The sequence below is a fragment of the Marmota flaviventris genome, chromosome 19 (assembly GCF_047511675.1).
Source record: "Marmota flaviventris isolate mMarFla1 chromosome 19, mMarFla1.hap1, whole genome shotgun sequence".
In the NCBI taxonomy this organism is placed as follows: Eukaryota; Metazoa; Chordata; class Mammalia; order Rodentia; family Sciuridae; genus Marmota; species Marmota flaviventris.
Genome location: NC_092516.1, coordinates 16,928,658 through 16,951,571, shown reverse-complemented (window position 1 = coordinate 16,951,571; position 22,914 = coordinate 16,928,658). Strand labels below are relative to the sequence as shown.

The 22,914-nt window shown below is 50.7% G+C and overlaps 1 protein-coding gene across 2 annotated transcripts in view; it reads right to left on the bottom strand.

Annotated features, from left to right (window-relative positions):
• Prkcb (protein kinase C beta) overlaps positions 1-22,914 on the bottom strand; it is a 296,917-nt gene that overhangs the window by 132,656 nt on the left and 141,347 nt on the right. For both annotated transcript variants that reach the window (XM_071605798.1, XM_071605799.1), the window contains exons 4-5: positions 18,404-18,515; positions 16,149-16,277 (exon numbers count right to left, since the gene is read on the bottom strand). In XM_071605798.1, the coding sequence (XP_071461899.1) occupies positions 16,149-16,277; positions 18,404-18,515 (241 nt within the window). The remainder of the gene's footprint in view (positions 1-16,148; positions 16,278-18,403; positions 18,516-22,914) is intronic.

Genomic DNA, 22,914 nt, shown 5'->3' with positions numbered 1-22,914 from the left:
TAGACCCTGGTGCTTCCCATGAGGCCCTGTAGGGGGCGACACACTCCCTCTTCTTCCACATTTTTAAAACCTAAATAAACAGGAATATGGTGGAGAACAGGAGAAGTGGCACAGACCAAACAGGAACAGTGGCATCCGGGACCTTAAAAAGTCCAAAAGACACTTGGCATCAGAAAGAGAGGGATCCAAAAAGCTCTCTGTAAGGCCCCGGAGCAAACCTACCAATATCAGAGTCCAATCTTGGACCTGGAAAGAATAAAACGTGCCTGAGGCCGTAAGAGACCGTAAGCTCCAGGCTGGGGGGGGGGGGGGGCGGGGGACAGGCAGGAGCAGTTCCACTGACCATAAACGCGGGAGAAATCAAGAGCCAGTCAGGACGGGACTGGCCTTAGCCTGAGTCGCCTCTGAAAGAGAAATGTCATCTAGGACGCAGAAAGAGAATGATGTCACCGAGGACACTACTTTTCCGATGGCGGGTCATGACACCCTTGTCAGTGGCTAGCAAAATCAATTTAGAGCGTCGAGATCATTGTCCTTAAAGGATTTCTTAGAGGAAACAGAAGAGAAGAGAAGGCTACAAAAGCAACGGCGCCCAGCTGGCATCAGCAGAGGGGAGGATTACGGCATGACAGTTGGCTTTGGGGTTCGGCCTGCTTCCTGGCTCAGAGAGTGTCGCCTGGCGGGGCTGCTGTCTGAAAGGTCTGGTCTAGCACAGGGACCGTGACAATCCCTCCTTTCTCGGCAACGCCTGAAAGATTTCCCTTTGTTCTGGGCTTCATGCTTCTTGAGGGCTCTACCTCAACTGGGGTGATAGGTGGGAAGGGCAGTGGGTCGCTGTCCATGCGGGAGGCTTGGCTGGACCAGGGATGTTCGAGGCTGTGGGTCAGATTGCAGATGGTTAGAGGGAAAGAGGCAGAGCCGTCTCCCTTAGAAATTAAAAGATTCTGGGACATCTAAGGATTCTCTTTTTGGGGAGCACCAGGCTTTGAACTCAGGGGCATTCCATCACCGAGCCCCATCCCCAGCCCTCTTTTGCATTTTATTTAGACACAGGGTCTCACGGAGTTGCTCAGCACCTTGCTTTGGCTGAGGCTGGCTTGGAACTCGGGATCCTCCTGCCTCAGCCTCCTGAGCTGCTGGGATGACAGGTGGGCACCACCACGCCCGGCCCTAAGGACTCTCTTTAAGTAAGTGGAAGACTGTGAACCTGAATGACAGCCAGCCCGAGTGGAAGGCCCCAGGAATGAAGCTACTAGAAGCTTCCTGAAATTCATTAATATCCATTTTGCAGCTTAGTACACTCCGTTTCTCAGATTCCCCACCAATTCCAACTTGCCTACCAGGGCCGTGGCTCCTCCTCTGATTCTCCAACATGCCCCTCTACGCCTTCCCAGCCCTGTCTGCTCCAAGTTTGTGGAAGACCCATTTCCTACAGCAAATCCTTTATTCTATCCCCCTCACAGTGAGGGAGTCCTAGAGGTGCCACTTCACAGCTGGGTGGCTTCCCATGGGTTACGGACCCTCTCCAAATTGCAACTTGAAAAGTGGAAAAACAACCTCAAAAACATTTGTGGGGAGAGGGTACCAGGGATTAAACTCGGGGGCACTCGACCACTGAGCCACACCCCAGCCCTATTTTGTATTTTACTTAGAGACAGGGTCTCACTGAGTTGCTTAGCACCTGCTTTTCCTGAGGCTGGCTTTGAACTTGGGATCTTCCTGCCTCAGCCTCCTGAGCTGCTGGGATGACAGGTGTGCGCCACGGTGCCTGGCTACAACCTCAAAATTTGGAGGCGAGAATTCCATGAGATGGTTCCCTTCATGGACCTGGTAAAGAACAGATGCTTAGTAAATGTTGCCTGAACACAAAATTGGATCAGTGTCTTAAAGTGACAGGCTTAGAAACCAGGTCCTCTCAGTTGTGCATATCCTGCCTCTCAGGCCCTTGTAGGGAGAGCAGTGTGACAGTCCTCAAATGCCTCACATTATCTGGCTTGGCTCTTGCAAGATTTCCAACATACACAGTACCAAAGAGAGCACTGCAGAAATAAACAAGAGCTAACACCTCTAAGGCATGACTCTGACTAAGTCTTTGCCTGTCCATTACAGGCAGGGGCCTCCAGGATGCTGGATTTCGGTCCCAGGCAACCACATGTAGACGTGGTCCCTTTAAGAAGAGATAAAAAGATCACTGAACAGGAAACTCTAAATTTGGATAACAGGCAAAAATCAGCCTGGAAACTCAGAAAGAGTTGGGTAAACCATGCCAACCAAAATGATAGCAAATACATATGGTGCCCCTCATGTACACCAGGTGGTTTCCTAAAACCTTTGCATACACTACCCATGGAATCCTCTCAACAGCACTAGGAGGTGGGAACTCTCACTATCCTTATTTTATCTTCCTTGATTATATGGGTATTCTCTAATCTTCCAAGCAGGGAAGGTTGGCGGCATCAAATAATGCATTCCCTGGCGCTCCCTCCGTGGGGTTCAGAGAGAAGGCCTTCTCCACCGGCCTGTTTCTCAGGACCTAGGAATTTACCCTGCTTCTTGGTCAGGTCTTGGCCCATGACATTATCTTTCTGCAGAAAGACAGGCCGAACCGAAGAAGAGGCATCATCTTCAGCCTCACAGTCTTAAAAACACTGGCTCACAGACTCCAAAATCCGCCAAATGGGCTAGCGGGGAGCAGTGGGGAAAATGGAGCCCCGTGAAGCAAAGTCTCCATTGGCGCCAGGCAATCATTCGTGCCTGGGAAAACTTGTTGTTTCCAGTGGTGAGGTAAGAGGACTCTAAAGATGTGATAACAAAGGAATCAAGTTAACCTTCCATGGGATGCGGAGAAGGACTGCAGTAACAGCAAAACCTGTGAGTGTGTGTGCACTTCATAGTGCAAACCAGGGACGTAGGAAAGGTTTTAGGAGAGGTAGCTGCTACCAACACCATGGACCATTTCTACTCTTCCTGATACCTGTAGTGCCCAGCGGACAGAGCTCAAGAGCATAATCAAAAGAACTCAATACTTGGGTTCAACTAAATACTTGGGTTCCACTCCCCGCTCCACATCTTCTTCTTAGCTGTGTGACATGGGCAAGTTTTGTAGTCATAAGCTATCTCGCTATCTCTCTCTCTCTCTCTTTCTCTCCATCCCAAAAAATGGGGTAATATTAGCAACTATCTCATAGGATTGTTGATAGGATCACACGATGTTGGGGCCAACGGTAGTTGGTGCCTGGGAAAGCTTGTAGTTCCCGCAGTGAGGTAGAAGGACTCTAAAGAAGGTGATAACGCAGTAAACACAAAGGGAAACTGGCCTCTTCCCTTGTCGCCAATCTTTAGGTGAGGATCAAAGCAGCGTGTTTTGAAGTAAAGGAATGTACTCAAAAGACATCTGAAGAACTCTGCCTGGGCAGTGATCATGCAACCTAGCCCGGACGTTCCCCTGCTTGCAGCCACTGAGGAATGCATAGTAATGAGATGTCCTCCAAATTCTTTCTTTGGGATGGTAAAACAGTGCACTGGGGCCTTTGCCGAGCTGAACACACAGGTGATTGGGGAAAGTGCTTAGCCCAGGGCCTGGCCCTTACGGGCCTGTGCTCTCCTTCTGTTAGCAGTAGGAGGAGTAGAAGAATCCCAACTAGACCCAAAGGCTGCCCCAGAGCTGGAGCCACAGCTTGTTCTGCCCCAGGGTGCCCAGCACCGTGTCTGAACAGTAAGATTAGCCGTCAGCCGTCCTCTGTTCCATCTGGCTCCCGTTCTGCCTGCCCCAGGGAACTACCTGCAATGCCTCCAGCCCACGGCTCCCTCCCTCACCTAAACTCCGACCCCCAAGTACTGAGGCAACAAGCCAAAGGAAAGCAGGTCTCCCCCAGGCTGTTCTCCTCCCCGTCACTAGGACCCCGCCACACCCACCTTCTGCCCGTGCCTGCAATCCTCCCCGCTCCAGGCTCTGCCTCTGCTGTCCCTCTGCCTGGGGGATTTCCAGCTTGCTGGCCCCCATCCTGCTTGTCAAATAAAGTCCATCATTGTCTTTCTTAATGACATGCAGGCCCCTGGCCACGCTCTGTCACATCAACCTCCTTTATCATTTTCTCAAAGTATTTACTTGCTTCCTGTTCATATCCCATTGTTGGGAAGAATGCAGGGCCCCCCGGAAGCAGGAGCCTTCTTCTCTGTCTTGCTTGAGGGGGTGGGTGGCGCCTGGCATGCAGGAGGCCCCCAACAGAAATTGGCTGAAAGTGTGAAGGAGCCAAAGATCTGACCCGAAGCCCAGGCCCAGCCTCTGAGGCCACCATTGGTAGTGGCCTGCAATTAGCATAGACTTGCACAAGTAGATAAAAAAAAAAGCCAGGGGGGACTAGTGACTTGAGCTCACCTGCAGGAGTGCCCCTCCCTCTAGGTGGTGGGACACAAAAGCAGAGCAGGGATGATTTGACAGAAGAGTCTCAAGCTAGCAGCCAGTGCAGGTAGGACAGGCAGGTGCAGGTTGTGAATGACAGGGGATTCCTGCCCCAGCTTCACAACTGATGGAATGTTGTGACCAAGAAGGGCCTGGCTGGGCACAGTGACACATGCCTGTAATCCCAGCGGCTCAGGAGGCTGAGGCAGGAGGATCAAGAGTTCACAGCCAGCCTCAGCACTGGTGAGGCGCTGAGCAACTCAGTGAGACCCTGTCTCTAAATAAAGTACAAAATAGGGCTGGGGATGGGGCTCAGTGGTCAAGTGCCCCTGAGTTCAATCCAAGTGCACCCACTCTTAAAAAAAAGAAAGGCCTGGAGGAAACATTTCAACACGCCATGTGGGGTGTGCTCTCTCACACACACACACCCCTGTGGCTGCCCCATGCGAGCAGGGGCAGAGCATAGGTAAGGCCTGCCACCTAGTGGACAAGAGGTATTCTTCCTGTTTCATCATGAGCATCTGCCACACGGCAGCCATAGAGTGCCTACAAATCACCTGGGAATTTTGGTAAAACACAGATCGTGAGTCAGCAGCCCCAGCGTGGAGTGCAGCCTGAGGTTTTGCATTTCTAACAAGCTCCCTGGTAATACCCATCTAGCTGGACCACAGATCCTACTTAGGCCACCAGGGCCTACAGTGGGTTGTGACGTGTAAACACGCCCCCCTCCACCCCAAGCTCTGAGCCCTGGGAGGCCACAGCACAGGAAGCAGGACTGGAAGGCACCAGAGCCGCTGAAGTTTCTTTAAGTCAAAGAATTTAGGCATAGAGGTGGGATGGGGGTGGGAGGGGATTCGTGTGGGCCTGCCAGGGAAAAGAAGGTGGAGCCCAACCAAAATGATATTAGTGGCAACACACACAACCATCATGCTACACAACACAGATGGGTGCGGTGGCGAATGCCTGTCATCCCAGCCACTTGGGAGGCTGTGCCAGGAGGATCGTGAGTTCAAAGCCAGCAAAAGTGAGGTGCTAAGCAACTCAGTGAGACCCTGTCTCTAAATAAAATACAAAACAGGGCTGGGATGTGGCTCGGTGGTCGAGTGCCCCTGAGTTCCATCCCCAGTACCCATCCCCCCAAAATATGCAAACATAACTTCCTGCACAGGAAGTGTCTGCTGCAGTTCCATATTTCAAATCGTACTAAATACATATGTTATGCAATCTTATCCTCTTAGTAATATGCCCTAGACATTTCCCCGGGGCAGGACTTGGCAAATGTCTTCAGTAAGGGCCAGAGAGTAGATATTCTAGGTTTTGCACACTCCACAGGTTCTACTGCAACCCCCATGAGCTCTGCCCCTGTGTGACAGAAGCACCCACAGACAAAGTGTAAGTGAACGTGCACGGCTGTGCTCCAATAAGACGCCCTGTCTAAAAACGGGCAGGAGGTTGGTTAGTGGGCTGCCGAGCCATCATACCACTTCCTGCCCCTGGTCTAAGCAGCTATAGCTCTTACCCACTGGAGTTTTGTTTGAGTTATTTAGAATTTTTGTCACTTAAGTTTTGTAAGTAAAAAAAAAAAATACGTATAGAGATATATAATACAAAGTATAATATACATAAATCGTACACTTTATCACTGGGCAGCCTGATGAATTTTCAAGAAGCGAATACACTTGGGTAAATCAGTTGCCATTTCAAAAACCAGGACCTGACCAGCTCCATAGAAGTCCTGCGTGCTTATTTTAATTCGCTGTGCCAGCAGCCACAGAACAGCCCATAGAGTGGATACACCCTCATTAGGTTGGTTCTGAGTTTTTTGCTACTGCAAACAAAATACCAATAAACATGCTTGCTCTGACTTTATCTCATTGCGTGCTGGTGTTTTATTTCAATAAGACACATTCCCCAAAAGGATATGAGAGTCAAAATGTGTGTGTGTGTGTGTGTGTGTGTATGTGTGTGTTGCTGGGGATTGAACCCAGGGCCTTCCTTGTGCATGTGAGGCAAGCACTCTACCAACTGAGCTATATCCCCAATTGGGACATTTTCCCCAAAGATGGTGACAAGTCACAGCTCAGCAGGTGTTGGCATGCCTCCCTCAATGCCATTCTGCGGGCATTTAGGAACAATGACTGTGTAGCAATCTCCTCCTGGGCCTTGGGGGCCTCAGACACGTAGCCTGACCTTGATTATTCTCATGAGACTGTTCAGAAAAGATAAAAAAGGAAACCTGAGTCACAAGACATCCCGTTTCCCCACCATTTCAAGCCCAATAGCCCCAATTTCAATGTCAAAGACACACACCTACAAATTCATAAGCCAGTAGGCCTCAGAGGAAAGATGGACAAGGGGCCTTTGCCAGGACCTCATGGGGGTTGGGGGCAGACAACTCTCCAAAATGTATAGAAAAGACGGTGGCACTCTGGAGACGGCCACATGATGTGACTCAATTTCTTCATTAGAATCACACTGAAGGAAAGCAAAGAGACTCGAAATGAGGTCTCGACGAGTTTGTTTAAGGGAATTTGCTCTCCAATAAGTACCCAATGAAGAGTTTCCAACAAACCTACTTTACTATATTAGGACCACTTTAAAAACTGAACAACTATTAAGCATGATATAGTCTTATTTTGTTTCTGTTTTCTTTTCTCTTTGTGGTACTGAGGATTGAACTCAGGGCCTCATGCATGCTAGGCAAGTGCTCTACCACTGACACAGATACATCATCAGCCTTTTTAAAGATTTTTGAGATAGGAGCCGAGCATGGTGGCACATGCCTGTTATTCCAGCGGCTGGAGAGGCTGAGTCAGGAGGATTGCAAGTTCAAAGCCAGCCTCAGCAACTTAGTAAGGCCAAAGCAATCTAGTGAGACCCTGTCTCAAAATAAAAAATAAAATGGGCTATGAATGTGGCTCAGTGGTTAAGCACCCCTGGGTTCAACCCTTGGTACCAAAAAAATAAACAAACGAACAAATACAATGTTGAGAAAGAGTGACGAACCAGGACAGGTTGAGCATCCATATTCCAAAAATCCCAAATCTGAAATGCTCCCAAATCCGATGCTTTCAAAGCACTGACATGTGTCAGCGATGGAAAATTCTACACCGTGAAATTTTGCTTTGTGCACAAATTTATTTTAAAATAGTGTATACACAGCCTTGAGGCTACGTGTATAAATTGTGTATGAAACATAAATGGATTTTGTGTTAGGCTTGGGTCCCATCCCAATATATCTCATTATCTATGTATGAGTATTCCAAAAATTCTTTAAAAATCTGAAATCCCAAACACTTCTGGTACCCAGCTCTCTGAATAAGGTGTACTCAACCCGAAATGTAAAAGGAAGGGGGCGTCCCCAGAACAGGTCCCGACTCCCGCTCCATGGGTGGCCTTTCTCTGGGCCTCGGTGAGCTGGACTGTTCTCCAAAGCACCTTCCATTACGGCAATGGTGGACCTGTGCTCTTATCAATTAGGACCTCTCTCTACAGAGAGCCTTTCAGAAGTGGCTTTGAAGACGCAGACTGCCCCCTAGTGGGCCCGAGTGGCCTAGCTTCTGGTCATTTTCTATCTTCGCAGCTGATGTCTGATCAGCTCATATTTTGAGATATTAGTTCTGCCTGGATGTTTCCTTCACTCCGTTCCCCCCGCCCCACTTCTCTTTCCATCCCAAGCAGGGAGCGGCTCAGGGGAAACACGTGGCAGGACAAAAAGTAAATACAACCTTCAGGTCCTCTCTGGCTTTGAGTTCCAAATGCCGGCACCTTAGAGGGTTGAAAGAGATCACCCAAAGAAAGGGATTTGTGGACCCAGAGTGTCTTGGGGAAAAAAACAGGATTGACAGTGAACTTTGACCTGACCAGAAGATAGAGAGGTGTCATGGTCGATAAAAGAAAGGATGAGAAAATACTCCAGAGGCCCCAAGGAATTGGCAAGGCCCCAGGATGTGGCATCTGCCAGGGAAGGCTTATCTGGTCTCCTGTGGCACCCCAAGGGTCCAGGATATGTTTGAAAAACAGGAGACACCCCATACGTGTTGCTGATGAATGCATGAATGAGTGAATGAAGAAATTCTAGAGGAGCTTATGTCCCAGAACCCAGGACAGCCAAACTCAGCAGGTAATGACCCACATCCCTCTGCTGGGTCGGGTCCCCCTACATCTGCATAACTTATTTTCTCAGCCAGGAATGCAACATCACAGAAAGACTGAAATCCATGGAGTCAGATTCTTGCACTCAAATGTGAGACCCCCACCCCCTCAGTCACTGTGACTTCAGCAAGTTGTGGAACTCACTCTGCCTCAGTTTCCTCCCATGCAAAATGGGAATAATCATAACCACACTGGTAACAGAGGAGTGTTGTGAAGATGAGTCTGTCTGTGTTAAGCACCTGGCGTGTACTAAGTGCTCAATAAACACAGCTAGTATTATTGTTCCCATTTACCCTGATACAAAACTTGCCCAATCTAGACGCTCCTACATGTTTTACCAACTCAGCTTAACCATGGTTTCCTTCTGGAAGCTTCAGGCTCCCCTCTGTGAGCTCCCATGGCTCCCTCCCACTATTTACCACATTGCAATATGCTTCTCTATGTCCACCTCTCCTGAGGGCAGAGGACAGATTTCACTCATCACTGGTACTCAGGTCCTTCCTGAATGAATGACAGAGAGAGCCCCCCTCACCTTCCTACCACCCTCCTCGCATGGTGAACACCTAAGCATTCCTCACGACCCTCGCCTCCACCACACCATCGGGTCAGTGCATGCCCTGGCCTGCCCTACTGGGTCTGCTCCATGCCCGCCATATTGGCTGCAGATGTGAGATACCCAGGTGGAATGCCCATGGGTCTTTTGGTACTTTTTCTACCTTCTTAGAATCCTCATAAGGACTTCTCTACCTTCTCTAAATAATAAGAGGGTCTTGCCAAGTATGGTGGTGCACATAATCCCAGAGGCTCAGGAGGCTGAGGCAGGAGGATCACAGGTTCAAAGCCAGCCTCAGCAACTTAGTGAGGCCCTGAGCAACTTAGTAAGACCCTGTCTCAAAATAAAAACTAAAAAAGGGCTGGGGATGTGGCTCAGTGGTTGAGCAACCCTGTGTTCAATCCCTGGTACCAAATAATAATAATAATAATAATAATAATAATAATAATAATAATAATAATAATAAAATAATAATAATAATAATAATGACTTCTATGAGACTTCCACATCCATTTTTCCTGAAAGTGCTGTTAAGGCCTCTTTTGGAACCTAGAGAGTTGGTGGATGTGACCTCAAGTTTCTCCAATAACCTTCTAAGAATTTTTTCCTCTTTGATGCTGTTCCTCTTTTGATGTGTGGATGTCAGATCTTGGGATGGATTTTACTACCACATTTTGGAAGTGCCTAAGTCTGCCTGGGAGTTATGTATATCACAGTACAATGTGCAATACTCAGAACACTGATTTGGAATCCTAAAGAGAAACATCCAAAAAAATTCCTTTTGTTTTTTTAAGAATCATCCCAGCTGGGTATGGTAGCACACACCTGTCACCCCAGTGATTTGGGAGGCTGAGGCAGGAGGATTGCAAGTTTGAGGCCAACCTCAGCAATTCAGCAAGACCCTCAGCAACTTAGTGAGACCCTGTCTTGAATTAAAAAGGACTCAGGATGTAGTTTAGTGGGAAAATGCCCTTGGGTTCAATCCCCAGTACCTCTCTGCCAAAAAAGAATTAGTCCCAATTTTGGGAGATATAATCATAGAGGCAAAGGTGGATATGAATTCATGACTATGACTTTTGACCGCTAAGAATATGGTTGTGATGTACATGGGACTATAAATAAAGGGGTGGCCATTGTTATGTTGATAAGTGTTATGGTTTGAATGTGAGGTGTCCCCCAAAACTCACATGTGAGGCAAGGCAAGAGGGTTTGGAGGAGAAATGATTGGGTCATAGCCTTAACCTAATCAGTGAATTAGTCCCTGATGGCATTAACTGAGTGGTGACAGGAGGCTGGTAGGGTGTGGCTAGAAGAAGTGGTTCACTGGGGGCGTGGCTGCAGGGCATATATTTGTATCTGGAGAGTGGAGTCTGTCTCTCTGCTTCCTGATCACCATGTGAGCTGCTTCCCTCCACCTCTCTCTTCCGCCATGATGTCCTGCCTCACCTGGAGCCCAGCACTGGAGCCTGCCTTCCTTGGACTAAGACCTCTGAAATCTTGAAGCCCTCAAATAAACTTTTCCTCCTTTAAAATTGTTCTGGTCAGATCCTTTTAGTAGCAGCAGTATAAAAGCTGATGAAAACAGAAGGGTACTGTTATGGGCCCGGCTATGTGGGCAATGACCCAACACACTCCACTCTACCCTGAGACTCCCTGTCGTATGAGACTGGCTTCTCCCATGGGAACACCCGCCTCCGTACCTATCAGTAATTGCTTAGCGTAGCATGTTGGGCAGCACCAAAGGGCAATTCTTACACGATGTAAAATTGTTCTCTTTGGCTCCCGTTCTTCTGGGGCAGTGTACCCGGGCAGAGATGGATTGCCTCGACGTTGGTAACCATTCTCCGGCTTGCACTCAGCTAGGATCATTTTGACCCACTTCCCCTCTGCTTGCTTGCCGCTAAGCCAACCTGGAAAGTTCCGTGGGAAATACCAATGTACCCGTCGCATTGTCTCGCTAACTGCTCGGTTCAGCTTCTGTCCCCCTGCTTGGAGCTACATCGACCTGGATGTGGTTTCTGCCTTTAAAGACCTTGAAGTGCTCAGGCTCGGGGCTATAACTTGCACAGACAGTTCTGGGTCCTGCGGGGAGCAGTTCCCAGCTGCCCGGCTAAATAAACACTCTCCAACTGGGGCAAAATGGACTTGGTAGGTTTTCTGAGCCGTCTGCCCCGTCACAGTGCTGAACTGAGCCCACAGATGTTTAGAGGTGCCCACCGCAGCAGGTGCTGGGGGTCAGGGGGGAGACAAAGAAACTCCGTCCACCCGTATGGAGCCAGCGCTCTGTGGGGAGGTGGCTGGGGACAGAACCCAGCATAAAACCACTCCCAGCACAAGGTGGGGTCTGGATACCTGCAAATGAGCTGAGCTCTAGAAGAAGAGGAAGAGATGCGGGGAGAGGAGGAGGAGGAGGGGAGAGAGAGAGAGAGAGAGAGAGAGAGATGCGCACAGATGGAAAGGCCTCAAGACAGAGACTAAGACCATCACGACAGATTCAGTCTGTCCTGAAGACCATAGGAGGCCACGGACAGGTGTTTAAAAGAAGAGGATCCGACCCCACTTCCATTTCGATGGTGTCCTGCAAGAAACCCGGGGGCAGATCCACCAGCAGGTCTCAGTAGCCAGGGGGATGGAAAACCTTTGACCCCTGGAGATGCTGGGATTTCCCAAGATAACACAAGGGACATTCTGGGGGCTGGTGGTGAGTGAGAAGTCCTAATACAGCACGTGCTTCTGGGGTCCCGGTGAGGTGAGGTGCTCAATTCAACACACACCACACACCACAAGGCCACCTGTGTGCTAGAAAGAGTCCCAAGTTCTCTCTCTCTCTCTCTCTCTCTCTCTCTCTCTCTCTCTCTCCTTGCTGATCTGTGGGCCAAGATCAAGAAGGGGGCGCCTAGTGTCTAACGATGACATCAGAAGGAGACCTGGGAGGGGGGTGCCCTGGTGTCCTGGATGTGACTGGACCCTGCCCAGTTCCCCTTGGCTCTAGTCATGCGCCCATCTCCCTAGCTGCTGTGAGTGCAGGCTGCTGGTGGCTCATGATTGTCCCTGTGTCCAGATAATGACCCTCAGCTGCAGAGTAGCCACAGTAGCCAGGTAACCTGGAAGCTTCCTCTACGGTCCTGCCTCCAACCTCAGCAGCCTGTCACAAAGGTCACCTTAGTCAGCTTGGGCTGCTATGACAAAGCACCAGAGACTGGGTGATTTAAACAACAGGCACTTACGTCTCACCGTTCTGGAGACTGGGAAGTCCAAGACCAAGGTGCAGGTAGATTGGATTCCTGCAAGGACCCACCTCTCGGCTTGCCATGGGGACCAGCCTCACATGGAAGAGAGAGAGTGATCTCCTTCTCTCTCTCTCTCTCTCTCTCTCTCTCTCCTTGCTGATCTGTGGGCCAAGATCAAGGAGGGGGTGTCTAGTGTCTAACAATGACATCAGAAGGAGACCTGGGAGGGGGGTGCCCTGGTGTCCTGGATGTGACTGGACCCTGCCCAGTTCCCCTTGGCTCTAGTCATGCGCCCATCTCCCTAGCTGCTGTGAGTGCAGGCTGCTGGTGGCTCATGATTGTCCCTGTGTCCAGATAATGACCCTCAGCTGCAGAGTAGCCACAGTAGCCAGGTAACCTGGAAGCTTCCTCTACGGTCCTGCCTCCAACCTCAGCAGCCTGTCACAAAGGTCACCTTAGTCAGCTTGGGCTGCTATGACAAAGCACCAGAGACTGGGTGATTTAAACAACAGGCACTTACGTCTCACCGTTCTGGAGACTGGGAAGTCCAAGACCAAGGCGCAGGTAGATTGGATTCCTGCAAGGACCCACCTCTCGGCTTGCCATGGGGACCAGCCTCACATGGAAGAGAGAGAGTGATCTCCTTCTCTCTCTCTCTCTCTCTCTCTTTCTCTCTCTCTCTCTCTCTCCTTGCCCTCTCATGACCTCATCTAACCCTAACTAGCTCCCTAACAACCTCCAAACACCATCACATTGGGGGTCAGGGCTTCAATATGTGGGTTTTGGAGACACAGTCATCTCATAGCACTGCCGACCTAGAGGGTGACAGACCCGTCCCCTTGTCTCCAAGCAGGACTTCCTCAGTGCTGCAGGGCCTGGTCCAGAGGAGCCCATGGACCAGGTTTGCATGTCCTTGACAGAGGCTGCCCCCTCGCTGACCCTTTCCCACACCGCGCCCGGCTTCCCTCAGGCCTTTCCTGAAGCCCAACACAACACTTGAGCAAAAACAGCTGTGTTTAGAGAACGCAGCCAGAGCCTCGGGTTCTTCTGTCATTCGTCACTCCACATGCCGAGTACAGGCTGCGCACGGCCTCCTGGAGGTGCCAGATGGGGACAGTGACACGGGGCCCCGGGCGCACATCCCAGCTCTGCCGGGGATGGGAGTCAAGTCCTTCAGCCTCGAGGAGTCCCGGTTTCTCTTGGGATGGCAATGACGCTGCCCCATAACGAAGCCCTTGGAAAACCACACCAGAACTGGAGAAGGCTGGCTGGTGTGCCTGTCAGAGCCCTCCACATGCAGCAATTATACCCCTCACTTCTTAAGGGACACCCAACTCTCTTGCCTTCTATTATGGGTCAAACTGTGACTCCACAAAGAGACAGGCAAGGTCTCGTCCTGGTACCTGTGAACGTGGCCTTATTTGGACACAGGGTCTCTGCAGATATAGTCGAGTTAAGATGAGGTCATAGTAGGTCAGGGTGACCCTATATCTGACCCCAGAGATCCCAGGTAAGAATGCATGTGATGGACGAGGCAGAGACTCAAGTGATGCCCAGGGACTCCACGGACGACCAGCAAGCGGCAGATGTGAGGAGACAGGCATGCAAGAGACACACTCGGAGCCCCGCCGAAGGAGCCCGCCCTGCTGCCCCTTGATTTCTTACCTCCAGCCTCCAGCACCTGAAAGAGCCAATGTCCTGCTTCCTGCCACCTGGCATGTGCTACTTTGCTACAGTGGCCCTAGGAAACGAATACCGCCACATTCCCAGGCGTGTCCTGGGGTTTCCTGAGACTCACTGGCTTGTCACCAAGACTCTGGAAGGGCCAGAGCATATCTATGATTAAGGGGCAGACATTGACCTTGAACTTGAAAAGCACTTGAATAACCATATCAGAACAAAGACTCCCCAAGACCGTCCATGAGAGTACTCTACCTAAACCACAAAGAGAACCAATAAGATGGTGGTGGGGGGGAAGGGATTCAAGGAACAAAAAATGAGGTGAAGAGTAACTTAGTGTAGAGTACAGTACATAAGAGCCAGAGAGACCTGGGCGAGAAAGTGTATGTGACTCTCTAAGCCCACTTCGTACTGGGGAGAATAAAAACGCTTTCCTCACTAGAGCTGCTGAAAAATTTAAACAAGGCACTGCCTCTAAGCACTCTGCATTAATGATGGACACATTAATAAACGTTAGCTGTTGTTTTATTATTACCAATGGTGTGAGCTCTTGGCAGTATAACTTATCTGAGCCTTAGATGCTTTATTTATAAAGTTGACAGAGTAGAGAGAGCTCTTTCAACGTTGTTGTGGGATTGGAAAAGAGAACATGAAAGGATTTGTGCACTGTGCACCCAATCCTTTCTAGCTGCAGCAAATTTTTGAGTTGTTGTAGTTCCCAGATGTTGACACTAGAGGGAAGAAGAGCTTCATTTTTTGAACCTTGGGTACCAGGTGGTTTAGACAGTGAGGGACGGGGACTGTTTTCCTGGGTCCTGCATATGCAGGATTTTCCCCTGGGCCCCCCTAGCATCCTCCTGGGAGGCCAAGCAGATTCTTTCTTTCCTCCCATGTGATGCAGTGCACGTTATCTAAAAGCTCACTGGCCTTCACAAACTGCAATTTAAAGAGGAGTTGTATTTTACCAGGATATTTTTTCGACTTTCATATGGTTTAAGTAAAGCCCTTCCCAACTCCGGGCTCAGCACATCAGAGCTATGGAACCATTCTGAGACCTTAGAAACAAACCAATTTTTGCAAAACATCACTGCCTTCCATGACTAATATTCTAAGTTACGGATTCATAAAATCTTGTTTATATTAACTAGTTATGTAAAGTCTACAGCAGTCTGTGTCGCAAGCCTACAAGAGAGAATTCCTTCAAAGTTTTAGTTCCATCTGCTCTGCTTTTACCATGGCTTATGGCTGAGCACCCGCCAGGCCAGCACAGCGGAGTTCCAATTTTGCATGAGCCAAGTCTGTCTTGAGGGCTCACCTCGTGAGCAGCAGACAAAACCCTTTTTCTTCGCCTGGTCTCTGACCTCCCCACTACACTGTATTATCCTTCTTTCCTATTAAATATTTTAAACAGGCAAAAAGTATCCAGAATAGCATAACAGCGACCACTAGAATGACCTCCACCGGGTTAAAGAAAAACATTTAAATTATATGGAAAGCCCCAGGGTGCGTCCTGGATTTCACACCTCCTACCTCCTCCTCTCCAAGACATAGCATTCTCTGAAATTTGGTGTCAAACATCAAGACTATGGTCTCCCCCCCTCCCACCCCGGGCTGGAAATGCTTAGGGAAGAACCAAGCATCCCTTCTCTACTACCTGAATAAAGGAAATAGAATTGCACTCTGAAGATATTGAGAGAAAGAGTGGGAAAGAGGGAAAGAAAGGTACTGGAGAATCCTGTGAAAGCTACAAGCCCCTGGAATGTACCCAACACAGAGAAAATTTCAGGTGATGGATATGCTAATTGCTTTGATTTGATCATTACACATTGTACACATGTGTCAAAATATTACACTATATTCCAGGAATACACTCCGTTATTATACGTCAATTAAAAAGTTTTGAAAAGAAAGTCAGAAGTCCAGGGGCTCAGGTGGTCCCCCTCTGAGCTCAAGGTCCCAGAGGGGCTTGGAACATAGTTTTGAGGGCGTACAGTTTCTAAGGACACCCGCTGTCAGGTACAGGGGGCATCACAACCCTCTGGCCCCTCTGACCACCCGACCACCCACCATCCTCCCTCTTCAAACACCCAGGTCTAGCTGGGCCAGGACCCGGGGGAGGGCCACCTACCGACAACGATGAGGATCTCCCTGTCAATGTGGGCCTGGATGTAGATGCGGCCACGGCGCTCCGTGTGGTCGGTGCCACAGAGGCTGGGGACGTTCATGACGCAGCGCTTGTGGACATTCATCATGCAGGCTGCGAAGGCAGAGAGAGAGGGCACGGCTCAGGCTGGTCCAGGCTGGGACCCCGACATCTGCCCCCACCCTCTGAGGCCGGCTGGGCCTTCCTGCTCCTCTCCCTTGGAGGCAGTGACCAGCCGGCCCTGCCAAGATCTCAGCCAAAGGCCTCTCCAACCCTCTCCCCAGTCCCCACCTTCAGAGTTGTCCCAAACTGAGGGCAGAGGGCCGGGCCTTCGGCCACCCTGGCACGGCCGTGAATCATCACTGTGACCACCACTGCATCGGAGGGTGTCACCTGGATGGTTCCCCAGGGGAGGGCAGGCGGGGATCTGAAGAGGGGGTCTAGGCAGACCACCGCGACCAGAAATGTAGGAAGACCCAGAGGAAGAGTATAAGCTGAATGTGGCCCTTCACCATCACATGCATCCTGTGACCCACAAATGTCCCCTTCCGCGTCCTCCACGGTGTCATCCATGTCGCCTCCGGTGTGGTGGGGGGAGTTCCCTAAGTCTGTGCAGCAGGGGCCGCTGCAGGACGGTGATCGCGTCCTCTGGGGCGGGGCAGAGTCGCCCCAGGGGGCATTTCGGGAGACCCCAGGGAGCCACAGGTACGGAGGAGCCCTTCCCAGCCAGCCCAAGCCCCGGCACCGCGGGAAGGTTGCCAAGTGCGGGAAGCAGTTGTGGGGGGGAGAAGGAAGTGAGCCCCCGGGACCCTGCCGGGAGCATCAGCCCCACGTCCAGGGGTCCAGGGCGCGGTGATGAGAGGAACGCTCCTGGGGGACAGCGCACCAGGGTGGCCGCTTGGCCTGCGTCTCGCTGGGGGCGCCGGCTGTCCCACGGGTGTCTCTGCAGCCCTCCCTGTGTCTGCGCCATCTCTGTCCCTCTGTCCCCGCATCCGTGCGACTGGCTTGGCTCTGATCCCTGCTCCTCTGTGCCCCTGGCCCCCTCAGCTGCCCCAGGGAGCAGGTCTGTCCCTCTCTGCCCCTGCAACCGTCTCTTCCTCTCCCTCCATGTCTCGCTGCCTCTCCGCCTCTCTGTCTCTCTCTCCCATGTGCCTTCCCGTCTCTGTCCCTAGGGTCTTCTCCATCACTAGGCCAGTACACACCTCTGTGTTGGTCCCAGTCTTTCTGTCTGTCTTTCCTTCCGCCCGAGGCTCTCTCAGCTGAGCCACACAGCATTGTGTGCCTGGCTCTATGTGTCCCTCTGTCCCTCTGGGTCTGTCCATGTGTGAATGGGTGTGTGTCTGACTCTCGCGCTCTTCACCCATCCCACTCTCTCTCTCCTGCCCCTCTCTGCCCCTGAGGGTCCTCCCGCTGTCCTCTGGGCCTCAGGACCCCTGTGACTGTTCAGCTACACAGGCCAACTGGCCCCTGGGAGCCACCAGCTCCTGGAAACTCCCTGCACCTCTGCAGCCACAGCTCTCAAGCCCCAGAGGCCACCAGACCTTTGCTTAACATGGAGGAGTCTGGCAGAGAACCACGCGGCTCCCCTCTGCCCGCACAGACCCGCGGGTGCTGCGGGCACAGGGAGGTCTGCCCTGCAGAGGAGCTCGGCAGCCTGCCCACGGCTGTTGGAAACATCTGTGGGGCTCAGCTGCAGGAAGGGCCTCCCTGTGGTCCACACCATGGACGATCCCCTCGCCCTCGGTGCACCTTGTCACGTGACTTGCTGTGACCAACTGGGCAAACAGACACCAGCAAAGACTCCCATGGGCTGGGCCTCCGCAAGCACTGGGGACCCTGGGGCTTCAGTGGGCAGGCCCAGGCCAGCCTACTGACCAGCAAGACCTGCGGCCAGCAGTCCCGTCACCCAGGGGACATCCGGCCATCCTTCCGGAAACCTGGAGGAGGGCTTGCAAACCCAGATGCCCCCCATCTGCATGAGTAAGCTCAGCCGCACCCACTGAGCCTGGCCAGACCCAAAGGCCTGCCGTGAGCAGCCATGAGCTAAGTAAACGGCCTTTATTTAAGGCCACTGTGTGGTGGGGTGGAAGGACCATCACGTGGCAATGGATAATGGGTGCACCAGCCCCTCCTGGGGCTTGGGAGAATGTGCTACAGACTTGGACCCCAAACCATGAGGAAGCAGACCTTCCCGCTGCCTCTGCCTGTCGTAGAGGCTGCCTGAGAGAGCAGGTACTTACTGTCACATTTCATCCCCTGGTGGATGAGTCCGTACAGCAGGGACCCACAGTGGTCACAAAACGTGGGGCTGGAGTAGGTGTGGATCTTAAACTTGTGCTTGCTCCGGGGATCCTAAGGTCAAGAGAAACAACAACCAAAAGAAGCCAGTCAGTGTGGGAAGCCCAGGATCCACGCTATGCTGAGTGTCACTGGAGAACTCACCAAGGACGGAACGGGGGCTCCCTGGATTCATCACCTGATGATGAATGGGACCTGAGCTAGATCCCTGGGACAAACGGTCACCAAGGGAGTGAATAAGAGCTGACCACTCCAGCTCCGCCCCAGCACACACTCAGCCTGCAAATCCTCCAACTGACCCCCCAAGGACCCAAGTGACTGGCTCCTACCTGTAGCAGGGACTTCAGAGGCAGCAAAACAAATTGACAGGCACAAGGTTTCCTATTTCCCCCCTTCCCTTTATTCTCCAAACAAGTGCTGGAATGATCTAAAACTCGAGTCTAGGCACAAAATCCTACCTAATAATAATAATAGCCCATCTGCCAGTTCCTCATCACCCACAGAACAAAGTTCAAGTTCAACCAATAGTCTGCCAACTGCGGCAGACACCGCTAGGTCCCCACCAACATCCATCCTTCCCTCTAATAACAGAACCTGGAGATTTAGCAGAGGCCACGGCCAGCCAATTAGGACCACATTTCCCAGCCTCCCTTGCAGCTTGGGGAGGCTGGGCAGCTGGGTTCTGGCTCCTGGGATGTGGGTGCTTCTGGATCATTCCCTTCCAAGGAATGAGCGTCCTGACCCCTCTCCTCCTCCCTGCTACCTGGGAACTGAAAGTGACCCACCTGGAACCCAAACTGGGAGCCACGAATGGAAAGGACAAAGCCACCCTTTCAGCCTTGGACTTTGTCCCTTTGGGCTGACACCTGAGAGAACACGTAGCTTCTGTCTTGTTGGAGTCACTATGTTTGTGGGGCTGTTTATTAGAGCAGCTTAAGCGTTTCCCTAACTAATGAGCATGTTCCAACCTGGCAGTGTAGCGCCGTGGTTAAAGGTACAGACTTTGGAGTATCAAGTGCCTGGCTCCTTCTCAGTCTCATGCCTCGGGGCAAGTTACAGAACCTCTTTTTCTGTTTCTGTTTCCTTGTCTGTAAAATGGGGATAATGATAGTGCTCAGACTATCATTATAGGGTGAGATGGTTGGAAAGAAGGAATGGATTAGCTCATCGAGAGATTTTAGATCCACCTGGCACATACCAAGCACTAGAAGCTTCTGCATTATTATTACTATTACCCTGGCACATAATAGCTCCTGAACCACAGCTCAACCAGCCTTGTCTCCATTCCTGGACAGAGACTGAGTCAGATATCAGGTTCCTAGACAAAGCCCCCTGCCCTGTGCCATAGAACTAAGTTCTCAGCCCACAGAACTCCTTCACCCCCAAATGAGCCACACCCCCTATCAGCCTCGGGCTGTGCGCCTCCTTGCTCTTTCCAGAGATGTTCTACTTCTCTCAGGGTTCTAACTACGAAACTCCTTCTTTCTCCCAACCCAGTGCAAAAGTTGCTTTCCCTGTGAAACAGTGCAAGGCTCAAGTTAATAGCACACGCATTAGGTTTGCCCCCCAAAGAGCTGATCTGACACCCCAGTCTTTGCTATAGCTACCTCTCTCTTCCTCTATCAGCCAATGCACAGGTCCTTTTGCAGGTGGAGACGTGTGCTTGAAATTTATAGGCCAGTAACAGACCCAGAAAGCGAACGAGGAAGCAAATAAATAGATGCAATAACAAATAAATAGATGCAATAATAAATAAATAGATGCAATAATTAGACACCGTCTTATGTGCTATTGAAATGATGAGCAGTCCTCCTAAGGAAACTGCTATTTTTAAATTTTAAAAATAGTCCACATACCTACTAAAATTGCCAAACGTTTAGAAAATTAAAACAAGTATCAAGATATCCAGAGGCTCAGGAGTCTGAGGCAGGAGTATCACGAGTTCACAGCCAGCCTCAGCAAAAGTGAGGCACTAAGCAACTCAGTGAGACGCTGTCTCTAAATAAAATAGGGCTGGGGATGGGGCTGAGTGGTCGAGTGCCCCTGAGTTCAATCCTCAGTACCAAAAAAAAAAAGTATAGAGTATCAGTGAGAAGATGTTTTCTTCACTAGAATTTTCATACAGGAGGGAAGAAGTGTGAATGGCCAAGGCCCTTTGGAAAATAGTGTGGCTGCTTCTCATAAACTTAAACATACTCTTTACGGCACACAACCCGGCAATCTAGACCGGTGAAATGAAAACGTGTGTCGATCCAAAACCTGTATTTGAAGACTTAGAGTCATTTTGCTCATAATAGCTCCAAAGAGGAAACATAAATTGTGGCACATCTACCCAAGGGAACGCCTCTCTGCAATAAGAAGGAACATCTTACAGACCCGGCAACCACCTTCAAGAGCCCCCAAAGCACCTGCTGAGAGAAGACGTCAAACGGAGAGGGCGCTGCGTTGCATGAGTCCGTTTACAGGACGTTCCAGAAAGGGCAAACTATGGGGACAGGGAACAGATCAGTGATCCAAAAGGGTCAGGAGTGGAAAAGGGATTAAGCAGAAAGAGGCGCATCTGGGGACTTCTATTAGTGATTAGAATGGTCTAGTAACTCGGGTGAATTTTGCTGTTGTTAAAAATAAAATGAAGCGGGTTGCATGAAAAGCTGTCTCAAGAGGCCTCCCTGGAAATCCCCAGCTGCTGCCGGCCTCTGTCACCCTGCGTCTTCTTCATGAGCTGCAGTTTCTTTCAACGCTCTGCAAACCTTTGAGGTCAGAGAGATGAATTGTTGGCCCTTGCAGAGCTCTGGAAGGCCAGGCTTGAGAGGCTGGTCCACTCTGCTCTGGCCGGAAGTGTCCTGCAGTGCTCAGAGTATGCAGAAGGACCCCAGCAGCCACCTGTCCTGCTCACGGTGCTGCCTTAGTAACAACAGCAGAGCTTGGAAAGTGCCAAACCAAATCTAAAGGCTCCTGAACAGCAGCTCAACCAGCCTTGTCTCCATTCCTGGACAGAGACGGAGTCAGACATCAGGTTCCTAGAAAAAGTCCCCTGCACTGTGCCATAGAACGCTTCCTATCGTGTCCCTTGAGCATCCACCTTAAGGTTGGGGATGCCAGCTCCAAATCCACCTAAAAAGAAACCCCTGGTATTGGCCTGTAGGGGGAGCTCTGGGCTTCTTGCTGGACCCTACTCAACTTCCAAGGAGGAGGAGTTTCTCTCTGGTAGGTTAGATTCTAAGACCCTGATTGGCCCAGGCCCAGTGGGTGGAGCTTGCACAGGAGTTAAAAGGCAGGCTCGCCATCTTTTTCCCTCACCTCTCCCAGGAGGCTGCTGGGATCAGGTCTCTTGGACCCTGAGAAGCTTGGCATGAATGGCCAGGGCCAGCTGTCCTCTATGGTCTGGGGACGTTCTCTCTCTCTCCTCTTGGTTTCTGAGGTCCCCTCTGGGTTTTTTGACATTGTTAAAGTCAAGGCTTTTCTCTCAGTTAAGGTTTGACTCTCTGTAGACCTACCTTGTACCCAAGAAAACAGCTCCTTTAAGATTTAGGAAGAAATCCCAACTCACCATACAGGGCCTCTGTGGGTTTTCCTGCAGGCAAGCATGTCTTTGCCAGATCTCAGGGACAGGGGTTCAAGCAGTTCTAAGCAAATACTATCAAGAGCCTTCTCCATCTCCACATATCGCTTCCACAGGACATATCGAGTGTCCCGTAGAATGGGGAGGGAAGAGACAACCTGTTTGCTGAGAGCTGCATGTGAGTGCTGGGTGTCTCAGATTCACTCCAGTCTTTGGGACACACCACGTGGAAGGTGTTATTTGTTCCCATTTTAACCATTGTGAAAAGGGCCTAGGCTGAAGAGTAACTTCTCAAGGTTGCCTGGCTGGTCCCCCGCAGAGATGTGCTGATACCCAATTTACTCTCCCTTCCCCCCTCTCACCCCACTTTCAAGCCATTAACACTTCATCTCCCAAGGAGCAGCTAAAACAGCGCTTCATTCATTCATTCATTCATTCATATTCACTCACCCAGTTAACAGAGGGCCAGGTCCTTCCTAGGTATTGGAGATGCATTTGTGAAGGAAGGAGACAGACTACCTTATCACAGGAATAAACGGGAGTGGGGGGAGGGACAGGGAGAGTTGTGTCCTCCTCTGCCACATCTTCCACATGGTCTCACTTAAACAATCCAATGATTCTCACAAGTTCGATTATATAGGCAATTCTGCTAAGTGCTGTATCCCCGGGGCATTATTATATTTGACATAAAGAAGGCGCTCAGTCAATATTTAATGATTGAGAGTAATGTGTACTGAGCATTTACTCACATCAAGAGCTGTTACAGGGGATTTATCAGGCATTAAAGCGTTCAGTCCCCAACATGTCCCTATGAGCTACCTATTGCTTAACACACCCGTTTTACAGATGGGGAAAGCCAGCCACCAAGGGTGACATGGCTTCCCAGCCTCA